This window comes from Mustela erminea, chromosome 4 (assembly GCF_009829155.1).
Source record: "Mustela erminea isolate mMusErm1 chromosome 4, mMusErm1.Pri, whole genome shotgun sequence".
NCBI classification, from domain to species: domain Eukaryota; kingdom Metazoa; phylum Chordata; class Mammalia; order Carnivora; family Mustelidae; genus Mustela; species Mustela erminea.
Window position 1 is genome coordinate 87,884,169 of NC_045617.1, and position 13,619 is coordinate 87,897,787.

General features: G+C 38.8%; 2 protein-coding genes across 8 annotated transcripts in view; one reads left to right on the plus strand and one right to left on the minus strand.

Moving 5' to 3' along the window:
* NFYA (nuclear transcription factor Y subunit alpha) overlaps positions 1–13,619 on the plus strand; it is a 29,481-nt gene that overhangs the window by 12,203 nt on the left and 3,659 nt on the right. For 5 of the 7 annotated variants that reach the window (XM_032339877.1, XM_032339872.1, XM_032339871.1 and 2 more), the window contains 5 exons: positions 6,497–6,628; positions 6,821–6,926; positions 8,934–9,100; positions 10,176–10,349; positions 11,170–11,271. In XM_032339877.1, the coding sequence (XP_032195768.1) occupies positions 6,497–6,628; positions 6,821–6,926; positions 8,934–9,100; positions 10,176–10,349; positions 11,170–11,271 (681 nt within the window). The remainder of the gene's footprint in view (positions 1–6,496; positions 6,629–6,820; positions 6,927–8,933; positions 9,101–10,175; positions 10,350–11,169; positions 11,272–13,619) is intronic. The other 2 variants (XM_032339874.1, XM_032339876.1) reach the window with 1 other exon arrangement.
* The window catches only part of TREML1 (triggering receptor expressed on myeloid cells like 1), a 78,985-nt gene that overhangs the window by 5,069 nt on the left and 60,297 nt on the right, over positions 1–13,619 (minus strand). The gene's annotated exons all lie outside the window — the stretch shown is intronic.

A 13,619-nucleotide genomic window follows, 5' to 3' on the forward strand; every position in this document is an offset into this window, starting at 1 on the left:
AGTCCAGTTTATTCGAAGTAATTCATTGGTTTGATCTTCTTTGGAACTTCTGGCAACTGAAAGAATTTATAGTGTGCCTTGGAAATTAACTGTTCTTGGTCAGGAAGGTTATTTTTTCATCACTTGCTAGATAATCCAAATTATAAATTACTTGGAAAAAAATGAAAGGAAGTCTGAAAATGAAAATTTTGGACTTGTAGCTATTCTTTTGGATAGTCTATTTCATTTTTAACATGGCTTTTTTGGCTTTCAGAATGCAGTCAGTTAGCTCGGTGTTTTTATATTGGGATTTAAGATGTTACAGAGCACGTATAATGCCCTGGCTTCTGAAGTAGTCTGTTTACTCATAGGAGCTTGAAAGTTGGGAGTTTTTTGGTACACTTGAGTGTATTAAAAAAATAGCTACAAGTCCAAAATTTTCATTTTCAGATTTCATTTTTTTCCAAGTAATTTATAATTTGGATTATCTAGCAAGTGATGAAAAAAAAATGCTTCAGTCCAAACCCATCACACACACCTAAAGCTGTACTTAGAGCAAAATGTGTAACCCTTAAATACTTCTTTTTTTCTAAGATTTTATTTATTTGCCAACAGAGCACAAGCAAGGGGATCAGCAGGCTGAGGGAGTGGGAGAAGCAGACTCCCTGCTGAGAAGGGAGCCTGACATGTGGCTCAGTCCCTGGAACCTGGGATTATGACCTGAACCGAAGGCAGACACCTAACTGACTGAGCCATGCAGGCATCCCAATACTTTTATTGTAAAAGAACTGAAAAATGAATGGTATTTCCCTTTCAAAGTTAGAGAAAGGAAGAAAGAACAAAATGAGCGAAAAAGCAAGTTAAAATTAATGAAGTAGAAAATTAACAAAAACGTAGAAAGGGTAAATAAAGGCAGATTCTGTAAACAGACCAGTAAAGTGCTTAGGTAAATCCACTGGAAAGACTGATTGAGAAACAGAAAACAAAGGTAAAATAAGACCTGCAGCTTGGTAGCATCAGATTTGTAAAAACTAGAGGGATTTTTTTATTGAGTTGGTAAAAATTAAAAAGAGTTTATGTCCAATGCTATAATAGATGTAGAGAAAAGGAAACATTATTGTTTATAATTTCAAATTCTGAAGGTATCTCACTATTAAATATATAAATACAAACCTTTGCTCTTTCTGCCCCACTTCTGAGAATCTGTTGTGTAAGAAGAAAAGCACCCACGTACAGGGAAAAATGTGCAAAAACATTGCAGCATTGTACTAGGAAAAAAAAAAATTGTAACCCATATGTCCATTCCATCAATAAGGATAAAGAAATTGCTGAATACATCATACGCTATATGTTCATATATGGAGCATTTTGTCCTTATTAAAAAGGATGAGGGGGGCGCCTGGATGGCTCAGTGGGTTAAAGCCTCTGCCTTTGGCTCAGGTCATGATCCCAGGGTCCTGGGATGGAGCCCCAAGTTGGGCTCTCTGCTCAGCAGGGAGCCTGCTCCCCCCCTCTCTCTGCCTGCCCCCTCTGCCTACTTGTGATCTCTGTCTGTCAAGTAAATAAACAAAATCTTTAAAAAATAAATAAATAAAAATAAAAAAACTTAAAAAGGATGAGGGGTAATAGATATTGAAGTATTTTTAGTGAAAAATAATTTGCAGAGAATTACATATACTATGTGATTTCTGTAATGAATAGCTAAACACTCATGGGTATATAAGTTTATGTGCATAGAGGCAGGGGCAAGGGAGAACTATTAACTTTGTAGTGTATCTGTATTTTGTTTTAACAGGTAAAATGATTCCAATGATTTAGGTATTCTGGGGGAATTTAATAGAAGTTGAAAAACCCAGCCATGATCACACTACTTTATAAATCTAAATTAATTTTTATATAAACCCTTGTAATTGTATGTATACTTTCCTTGCAAAGTGTATTCTGGGATTTTTTGTTTGTTTTGCTGTATTTTTGTTTTTTTGTTTCTATAGGTAAGATCACTATAAATGTATTTGAGTGTGATTGCTTTATTTTCCAGTTGAATTCTTAGAGTAATTTCTTTGGAGTGGAGGGATTGCTTGAGCAAAGGGTAAGATCATTTTTAAGGCCGTTGGCATATTTTTGCCAAGATAGAGTTGTAGTTAGGATTAAAAATAGCTTCCACATTGCTCTATGCATAAATGTATGAGGCTTTAAATATATTTTTTGTGTGTGTTTGCCGCAGTGTTGTACTGCTATTTCATTTCTGTCCTTCCCATTGCCTCCTCTCCAACCCCCCCCCCTTGCCACACCTTCCTCTCCACTGTTGAGTGGAAATGGTATAATGCTAGGAACTGTGTACTGTGAATGCAGTGACCTGACTTCATTCGCAGGTCTGCCATTAAACAGGATTTCTAATCCTGGCCAAGTCATTTGATTGTCAGTGTTCTCTTCCAGAAATGCATTTTATATCAGGTGATGTGTAGGATTCATTCCAGCTCTGAATTCTATGATTTTATGGGGAATATTTTGGCCTTTAAGAGACTTTGAAAGGGTTATTTATTTCATTCCCTTCCCTCCTAGTAGGACTCTAAGTAATCAAACCACCCTGGAGAAATTCTTTTCTGTTAACATGTATAAAGCTCTAGGTATGATTCCTTAGCCTCCCTTAAAATGCTTAAGGTTTCAATCCCTTTTTATTAGAGATTGCTTCTCATTAGTGTTTTTGAATAACCATATCTTTTAGAACAGTACTCCTTAATCTTTTTTTTTGAATTGCATGCTCTATTTTAGAATTCCATTGAAACTTGAATCCCCTTAGAAAAGGTACAGATGTTCAGATACATGCTAAATGTGTGTTTAATTTTAAATTAAGATCCCTGGCTTTTAATAAGGGTAGTGGAACCAAAGTAGAGAGTGAAGAAATAAAGGCAGGAATATTGGAAGTTAATGTATAATTAAAAATAGTATAAAATACCAGTGAAGAAGTAGTATAAGAATGACCTAGAAAAAGAAAACACGGTATCTCATACTATACACTTGGTAGATTTACAGTATAAATATAAACAAACATACTTGGAAACTTTGAGATTTTATTTACAGGAGAATTTTCTTTATGTTGTGGAGTAGAGAAGGATTTTTTAAAGAAATAACAAAATTTAGTGACTACTTCAAAATAAAAATGTATATACATCAAAATATAAATAAAAGACATGGTACAGATAAGCAGGGGATACTTTCAACACACATAATTTGGTTTGTGTCCAAAATCCATAAAGAATGTTTATGTACTGATACAAAATAACAATGAACAGAGAATATGAATAGATGGAAAAGGAAATCCAAATGACTAATAGCAGGTATCCCTGGCTGTTTGAAACTCAGGAAATAGATTCAGATAACTAAATAAATTTGTTTACTTCTTTATGTATTTGCCACTACTTTCTCAGTGCCAACTATGACCTAAGTATTTGGAAAAAGTCGTTAAGAAGACCTAGACAGAGGATTCTGGGAAGGTGGTGGAGCAGGACATTCCAGGAATCTTTCCCCCAACCCTACACAATAATCGCACTGGCAGTGTCTATCTGATACAAACCATTTTGGAACTCTTGAGTCTACTGAAAGCTTTTTACTTATAGGGGAAGACATAGACTTACAGTGAAGATAATTTCAGTAAGTTTGAGTTCTTAGCACAGTAGCAGCTACCAGCAGCCTAGCAGGTAGCTGTACACAGGTCTTAAACCTCTGGGCAGCTTATAGGAGCCAAGGTGAACAAAATAGATGCCATCCTCTAAAATCAGGGATCACTCATTGCTACTTCTGATCAGAGGTGCAGACGAAGGAGGAGGCAGCCTAAGTCATCCCACCTTACACCTCTGTTGTATAAGTCCCTCTCCCTCTAGCTGAAGTGACTGCTAGGGAATTTTTTATTTTTATTTTTTTAAATTTTATTTATTTATTTGACAGAGAGGTTGAGATCATAAGTAGGCAGAGAGGCAGGCAGAGAGAGAAGGGGAAGCAGGCTCCCTGCTGAGCAGAGAGCCTGATGCAGGGCTCGATCCCAGGACCCTGAGATCATGACCTGAGCCAAAGGCAGAGGCTTAACCCACTGAGCCACCCAGGTGCTGCTAGGGAATTTTTTAAAAGCCAGCACTCTTTCCTGCCCCCTTCATTTTCTCTTTTTCCCCTTTTTGAGAGCTTAACTTTAGACTCTAGGACACTCAAAAGAAGTTGAATATTTGGAAAAATTAGAAAAGGACTACACATACTCGGAAGGACTATATAGGCTCAGAAAAGGCCCTGGGTTTATGCCTTAGGCTGATTTTTTGGCACAGAGACTGCCTATAGCAATCAAAACAATAACAGCAAATCCCAGGGAAGGGAAAGAATTTGATTTCCACAGCTACTACATTATTTGACTTAATGTGCAGTTTCCAACAAAAATCATAAGGCCTACAAAGACACAGGAAAGTGTGGCCCATTCAGAGGAAGAAACTAATCTAGAAACTGTCCTTTTAAAAAACAGATCTACGGGGCGCCTGGGTGGCTCAGTGGGTTAAGCCGCTGCCTTCGGCTCAGGTCATGATCTCAGAGTCCTGGGATCGAGTCCCGCATCGGGCTCTCTGCTCGGCAGAGAGCCTGCTTCCCTCTCTCTCTCTCTGCCTGCCTCTCCATCTACTTATGATTTCTCTCTGTCAAATAAATAAATAAAATCTTAAAAAATAAATAAATAAATAAACAAACAAATAAATAAATAAATAACAGATCTACTATAAGACAAACATTTTAAAAATAGCTGCCCTAAAGGTGCCCAAAGAACTACAAGAAGATGTTGGAAAAGTCAGGAAAGCAATGTATGAACAAAATGGAAAAACCTATAAAGAGATAGAAAACCTGAAAAGAAATTGTGGCACTGATAAGTACAATAATGAAAATGAAAAATTGACTAGAAAGATTCAGAGCAAATTTGAACAGATAGAAGAAAGAATTGATGAAGGTAAGGCAACGGAAGTGGTTGGATCTTAGGAACAGAAGAAGGAAACATTGGAAAGAAGTGAACTGTGAGTCTGCTATCGAGTGTGCCAACAGATGCATTGTGAGAGTCTCAGAAGAGAAAAGTTCAGAGAGAATATTTGAAGAAATGGCTGAAAATTTCCCAACTCTGTTGAAAGACATGAAGGTGAACTCAGAGACCCACAGCAAGACACATAACCATTAAACTTTTGGAAGCCACAAATAGAGAATCTTGAAAGCACCAAGAGAAAAGTGATTTATAGGGGATCCTGAGTAAGATTGTTAGCAGATTTCTCATCAGAAATTTTGGAGGCCAGAAAGCAGTGACTGATATATTTGGAGTGCTAATAGAAAATAAACCTGGGCACTTGGGCAACTCAGTCTGTTAAGCATCCAACTCTTGATCTCAGCTCAGGTCTTGATCTCAGGGTTTGAGTTGAAGCTACACTGGGCTCCATGATGGTTGTGGGGCCTACTTTAAAAAAAAAAAAAATCAGTCAATGGGACACCTGGGTGGATTAATCAGTTAAGTGTCTGTCTTCAGCTCATCGATGCAAGAGTTCCCCCCCCTCCTTAAAATACTGGCAAACCCAGATCCAGAGCATATTAAAAATTACACAACATGATCAAATGGGATATATTCCTAGAGTTCAAAGATGCTTCCACATAGTAAAATTGATCAATGTAATACATTACAGTAACAGAATAAAGGGGGAAAAAACTCTAGTCTGTTGAAATAACACTCAGATCAAACTTGCAAAAAGATAGAATGTATTATTTATGGGAAACTTATAAACTAAAACCTATAGATAGGTTTTTATGGGTAGACGTGTAAAATGCTCTGTGAGGATGATCACATTTTAATACAGTGAATAATTTTTAGATGGGAAGGGAATGTTAAATGAAGCAAATATGGCAGTTAATTTGTGAAATCTGAGTGGGGACTGCATGGGTTTCTAATATGATAGTCTCAATTTTTCTGTATGTTTAAAGCTTTTGTATATACATATTTATAGAATAACATTTTTTTTCAAGATTTTATTATAGGGAGCATTAAATAGACAAAAACAAAGAGAATGGTATGATGAATCCCTACCACCCAGCTTCAACATTTATCAAAACATAATCAGTCTTCTAGTTGCATCTGTGTTCCCTTACTCTCTCAAGAATTATTTTGAATATATATAATATTCTTTTATCTATGAAAAATACTTCACAATGTTTTTGATGAATATGCTTTAAAAACATATATAACCGTGCAGGCATGGTTATATATCATCTTTTTTAAAACTGACTTTGATTCCTTAAAATCATCTTATATCTAGACAGCAGCCAAAGTTCCCCCATTGTTTCATGAATGGAAAACAACTTATATCTAATTTATAATAAAGAACAGAACAAGATTCTTTTTTTCCTCTTCAGAACCTTTCTTGCTTTCTAGAGGAACTTGGGTACCTAATACTCCAGGACCGAAAGAAACCAGTGCCAGCAGGGTACTAACCTTTCTCTGTGTTCTCTTGCACAGATACAGTTAGTCCCACCTGGACAGATTCAGATCCAGGGTGGGCAGGCTGTGCAGGTGCAGGGCCAGCAGGGCCAGACCCAGCAGATCATCATTCAGCAGCCCCAGACAGCAGTCACTGCTGGCCAGACCCAGGTAATTCCCATGATCTCTCTTAACCCAAGAGCATAACTGATTGGGAAGGGTCAGACAGCTGAGCCAAATATTTCACAGGTGTAGAAGTGGGGAAGAAAACCATAGAAAATGTTATTTTCTTTTCTTAAAAAGAGTGGTCCTTTTTGGTAGCTTTGGAATCTATTATAAATTGTTATGATTTCTGTCCTTCAGACACAGCAGCAGATTGCTGTCCAGGGACAGCAAGTGGCACAGACTGCCGAAGGGCAAACCATTGTCTATCAGCCAGTGAATGCAGATGGCACCATTCTACAGCAAGGTAAGTGTGTCTGTGCATTTCTGTAGGTCTTTGGGGGGCATCTTTTTTATTCTTCGAGTAAATAACTGCTCCACAAATTTTGTGGTGACCTCCACACCACATACTTTTTTTTTTTCTTTAAGATTTTATTTATTTGACAGAGAGATCACAAGTAGGCAGAGAGGCAAGCAGAGGTGGGGGGCGAGGGAGGCAGGCTCCCTGCTGAGCAGGACCCTGGGATCATGACCTGAGCCGAAGACAGAGGCTTTAACCTACTGAGCCACCTAGAGGCCCCACACACAACATAGGTTTGAATAACAAAATTTTTTCTAAATCTCCATTGATTGTTGTTTTCTTGTCATTCATACAAGTGTTGGTCACATTTGTAGGCGATCCTACAGTGGTTGTTAAAAGACTGTCCCTAGGAATTATAGAAGCTTGAACCTCTTTGGGGGGAAAAATGTTTCTAAATAGAAGATTGGAAATACACTTTCGTTATTGGTAATGGAAGAAACAGATCAGAAGTTAAGTTGGCATTTAGTGTTGTTGCTACTTACAGGGTTTTTTGTTTTTTTTTTTTTTTTTTTTCTTTTCTTTTTTCTGGTCTACTTTATTATTAGTTTTTTCCCAAAAGACTTATTATGTGCCCACTATGTATTATGTATGCAGCACTTCACTAAGAAAGAATTTTCTTTTTTTTTTGTTTTTTTTTTTGTTTTTTTTTTTTTATTTATTTATTTGATAGACAGAGATCACAAGTAGGCAGAGAGGCAGGCAGAGAGAGAGAGAGGAAGGGAAGCAGGCTCCCTGGTGAGCAGAGAGCCTGATGCAGGCGGGACTCGATCCCAGGACCCTGGGATCATGACCCGAGCCGAAGGCAGAGGCTTTAACCCACTGAGCCACCTAGGCGCCCCAAGAAAGAATTTTCTTCTTAGAGAACCTCTAATCTATTAAGGGAGACACATATGTGACCAAATAAATGCAGTGCCGAGGCTTTATAGAGATATGTTCTAGGAAAAGGTAGTACATAAACATAGGAGCGATGAAATCTGTTTGACTTGGGAGGAGAATGGACTTCAGAGAAGAGGAGATGGCTCAAATTGAACTTGAGCTTTTGGAAGCCTCTGTCAAATAATTAAATCTGGAAAAGACATCTGAGTCTGTGAGCAGAAGTTTGACTTGGGGTCAAAGGGGTACCTGGGTGGATCAAATCAAGTCAGTTAAGCCTCCTTGATTTCAGCTCAGCTCATGATCTCAGGGTTGTGAGATCAAGCCCCAAGCTGGGCTCCATGCTAGGCATGGAGACTGCTTAGGATTCTCTCTTTCCCTCTCCCTCTGCCTGCCCCCACTCACCCCCATGCATGCTGTCTCCAAAAATAAAATAAAATAAAATAAAAAATAAAAAATAATAAAAATTAAAAAAACAAATAAAAAACAAAACCCCTTTGACTTGTGATTAAAATTTAGCAGTATACAAGCTCCAGTGAGTGCGGTAGGTCTGCTCTCTTGTGACTCAGGAGAAAGCCTGAACAACATTGAGCCCAGGGCTCAAACAGAAAATGGTGAACAAATCCATAAGTGGTACTGGTGATAGTTTGGGGCATGTAGTGCTTGGTTTAGCAGGTTGAGTCATTGTCAGTTTAGGATAAACAAATTATAAATTTGTAAAATCTCCATCCTAAACAGATTATTCATATGTACAAAAAAAGTGGTATAGCTGAAGTCAGACAGACCTCTAGAAGACGAGGTCCCAAACTTTCTCACCAGCTATTGAACTGGAATACCTAGGGAGGTATCCACTAGAAGGATAATTTTATCAGAACTGGAATCCAGGCAGTGACTAGAATATCAAAGGTAGTGATCACTTGGCTTACATGTAGCAAGCCACACAGAGAGTAGGAGAGTGCTTCTCCCTTTGTACTGTTTTTCCAGGTAAATAAGCGTGTGCCAGATAGAAGAGGGACTAACTGTGTTCCCTTCTTTCTGTGTACCTGTTTTTTGTTTGTTTTATGTTTTATTTTCTTAAAGTTACAGTCCCTGTTTCAGGCATGATCACCATCCCAGCAGCCAGCTTGGCAGGAGCACAGATCGTTCAGACAGGAGCCAACACCAACACAACCAGCAGTGGGCAAGGGACTGTCACTGTGACACTACCAGTGGCAGGCAATGTGGTCAATTCAGGAGGGATGGTCATGGTAAGAAAATGGATTCTTTACCTCACCGTTTCTGTCATTTATCTTTCCATATATCTCTTCGTCCATTTTTTTGGACATGTAATTTGATGTCTTTAATAAAGCTTGTTGATAATGTTGTCCCCTTCGGGTTGAATTGATCCTTAAGGCATTTACAGAGATCTACTTCTATAAGAAACGTTACAATGCATTATAATTCATTCTGAGCCCCTGTTATGTGTTGGGGACTATTCTAGGTGCTAGATAGAGATAGAGCAGAGAATAAACAGTAGAAATGTCTGCTTTTGAGTAATCTTATTCAGAATTCAAATAATGAAGGCACAGGCTACTAATCTTTGGGAAGTCGGCAATATATTGCCCACAGCCAGTGAAATAAAAAGTAAGCTCAAATTCAGATTGTAGTCAGTAAAGAAACCAAAACATGTATGCTATGAATACATTGAGAAGATAGGGAGGGAGAGGTGAGTAGTGGGGTAAGTGGAGGCTAAGGCCTCCTGTCCAAAATGGATGGCAGGACACAATACTTAAAATGGGTAAATTAAGAACAAGTAGTAGAAGCCTGCACACACAGGTGGAGGAAGCTACAAGAAGAAACAACACATCCAATTCAAAGTTGTTTTAGTTGGGAAGGAAAGTTGGGAATGGAAACCTGTTACTGGTTTCATCATATACTTAGTAGAGTGTTTTTAGTTTAGTGTGCTTAGAAAAATTAGGTTTAAATTATTTAGTAAGTTAAGTAGCTAATTATGTAACTGTAGATATTTTGGTCAACCTACCTTTGTACTATTTGTCTATGATTACTGTTCCTGACCATTAGATGGCAGCAGATTTTTCTAGAAATGGAGTCATAGGTGGACATTGTAACTCCTGGGTTCGCTATGACAGTCCTCTGGAATTTTGATTTAAAATGCAGACTGTGAGTGTAAATGTTCTCCAGAAATCTGTATTTAACTATGTGCTCTATAAAAGCTACTCTTTATAGCATTTAGAAAAAATAATGTAACAGGACTGAGAAGCAGTTCTCTGTGTCCATACTGCGTGCCACTATTTAATAAGCTGTGGTTTTCTTTTCGTGTAGATGGTGCCCGGTGCTGGCTCAGTACCTGCTATCCAAAGAATCCCTCTCCCTGGGGCAGAGATGCTCGAAGAAGAGCCTCTCTATGTGAACGCCAAACAGTACCACCGTATATTAAAGAGGAGGCAAGCCCGGGCTAAACTAGAGGCAGAAGGAAAAATCCCAAAGGAAAGAAGGGTGTGTATAACATTGAAAGAAGGAAGAGAAAGGGCAGGGTTCTACTTTTGAAATTACCTTTTATATGGTTTGTTTCCTTGAGCACCTGCCGAACAACTGAAAGTAAGTAGCTATTAGCTTTATACAAGTTTGCATTTGTCATTGCTCTTTGTGGCTGCAGCTACCATAACAAAACAGTAACAGGGGCTTAAAAGAGTTTATTTTTACCCTTACACAAGAGAAATCCAGAGAGAAATTGTCCTGGGCTGGTAGCCCATTTCCACAGTCCTCATGATGCTTTCTCCAGTCTCACTGTTCTGATAGCTTTAGTGTGCCAGTCATAGACCAGGATGAGTGCATGGGCTCCAGCCTAGGTAGAAAGGGAACAAGAAAGGCACTCTTTCTCAAGGAAACTTTGAAGACGCTCCATACATCTCATTAGCCGTAACTTAATTACATGGCCACACTTAAGCCTGCAAACAAGGCAGGGAAATGCAGGGTTTGATTTTTGTGTGTTTTTTACTGAGCAGTCATCTGCTTAATTAAAATTTGGCCTGTTAATGAGGTGAAGGAGAGGATGTGTATGGGAAAGGGTAGATAGAGATTGTTGCTACACCTTTGGGAAATCTTTTTTATTATTCGTTTAGCTTTCATGTCTTTATGAGAGTTAATATATGGTCAGCTGCTACCAGTGTTTCTTCCAAAGCTCTCTCTGTAATAATGTAATTCATAATTGCCACTGGCAGCTCTGATGATACCTCTCCTGAACTTCAGAAAATAGAATCTGTGCATGAGATAACTGTGCTGCTTCCGACTAGTACCTTTATTTCTCTGGTTTTAGAAATACCTGCACGAGTCTCGGCACCGTCACGCCATGGCTCGGAAGCGGGGTGAAGGTGGACGGTTTTTCTCTCCAAAGGAAAAGGATAGTCCCCATATGCAGGTAAGCAGAGGATACATTTCATTCTTCTCTTTTTGCCTTGTATTTTCTTGGGAAGAGCATTCAAGAGTCCTCTTTTTACTTTCACACCAGAGACTAACTACATTCTTTAAGTTGACTGCATTGTTGTCTCTCTCAGATTCCTTTTTGCCTTAAAGTACTAAAGGTGTTCAGGCAAGTGCCCTTTCTTCCTTCTTATCTTTGCCAGTTATTCCTAGTAATTCCTTCTTATAATTCTCATTTTTCTTGATTTTAAAAGAAAAAGTTTATTGTCTCCTAGTGTAATAGCACAATCATCAGCAGGTTAACACTTAACTGCTACGTGCCAGCCATTACATGAAGCATTTTTGTAAGAACTTTAGAGCAGCTTCAAGCCCCATGAGGTAAGAATTCTTACTTCCATTTTACAGTTGAATCTGAGGTTTAGAGAGGTTAAGTAGTTTGCCCAAGGTAAAATACTTAATAAAATGGTGTACCTGAAATTCAAACCTGGTGCAATTCCAGAACTTACTGTAACTGCTGTACTTCACTGGTTCTTACCTCTGATTCCATTGATTGTATTTATCAGCATTTCTGAGTCAGTATATCCAAAAGAGAACTCTTGATTTCTGTTCTATTTTTTATCCCTAAACCAGTCATTCAGTAAATGACCTGTCCATCCACCCAGTTGCTGAAGCTTAAATTGTCCAGTTCTTGAAAAAGTCCTCTTTCTTTTACCTTTAAAATAATAATCCCAATTAGTCAACAGCATTTTTTTCCCTTCCAGCTGGCATCAGCCTGAAGAAATCCTTGATTTGCTTCAGTTCATGTAATAGCTGCCTACTGGTGTCCTTTCTTCCATTCTTGTGCTTCTCTAGTCCATTCTTCCTTCACATCTTTGTGTGGTCTTCTTAAAATGTGGGTCATCTCACATCACTGTCCTGCTTAAACCCTTCCACTCCTGCCATTTCCCACTTGCCCTTAGACTAAAATCCAGAGTGCTTATTATGGCCAAAAAGGCACGTGTGCAATCGAGCTCCTGCCTACATCTGGCTTCATTTCCTCCTGTTCATGGTCTTTATGCTCTTGCTGTACTGTTCATTGATCTGTCTCCTGCCATAGGACCTTTGTCTTGCAGATAGCTAATTTATAAAGCATGACTGTCTTTTATCTTTTAGGTCTTGGTTTAAGTCTGAGGCTGGAGCCCAAGTAGGTCTCTTCAATCTCATTATTTTTTTCACATCTTCCTCTTCTTTTGAGCATCATAATAATTGACTTGTTTTATTTGTGTCATTGTTCAGTCAACGTCTCCTTCACTAGACTGTAAGCTGTGTAGAGAGTAGAGGATTGTTTTGTTCTCCATTGTATTGATTGGACTTAGCATAATACCCAGTCCAGAACAAGCACTCGGTAAATGTGTGTTGAGTTCATGGTTCCTCCCATTTCCTTCTACTTTATTCTGTGTGACATTGCATCCCACCTATACTACCGCCAAATCGGTCTTTAGAAGGTAGTGCTTTTTTAACCATGTTTGTCCCCTGCTCAAGGATGCATGCTGGTTTTTATTTTTTACTGCATCTGATCCCACACTGTTTCTGTATGACATCTAAGCAGCTTGGCCTCCTCATCTCTTTCAGTATCCAACTGGGAATCCTCAGTATTTCCACACAGGAGCATAGACTCCTCTTTCAGTGCTGTTAATTCCTTCCTGTAGTCTGGGAGCCCCTCCTTTCTCATTGTTCATGCAGTGTGTGGCTACAGAGTGCCATCTGTGGGCATTATGCCAGGAACTCCTGATTCTGTGTGCTAGCAGTAGGATCTTGGTCAAGTTACTCAGGTTCCTTTGGCCCAAGTTCTTTCACCTATAAAGTAGGCTGCTGTTGATACTTCATAGGACCGTTGTGGGGATTTCATACAGTAAGCCATATTGGGCACCAGCTTAGCACATTATCTGGTGCATGGTGAGGGCTAAGTTAATGCTGGTTATTATTCTTATTCATTGTTCCAGGACCCCGCTGCTGTCCTGCCACCTCCAGAAATCTTTTAGCTTTTTCTTAGATCACATCAGTTGATGCTTCAGAGCTTTGGTGTGGAGGAACTGAGGCGGTTATTGTGGTGTTACAAAAAGCTTCCAAGGACTGATCCCTGTCTTAACACTGCAGGTTTTAAGTGAGAGGGGGCAGTCAAAATTTAGTGAAAAGAAAAGGGAAATAGTTAAGAAATAGTGAAATGAGAGCCAGGAGATTTGGGCATTAGTTCTTAACTTTCTTACTGTAGTCCAGGCAAATCACTTTATCCATCCAGGCTTCAGGCTTATCTACTAAATGAGTGCATTAACACAAATGTCAATGTCCTTTCCAGCCCTGCTAAGT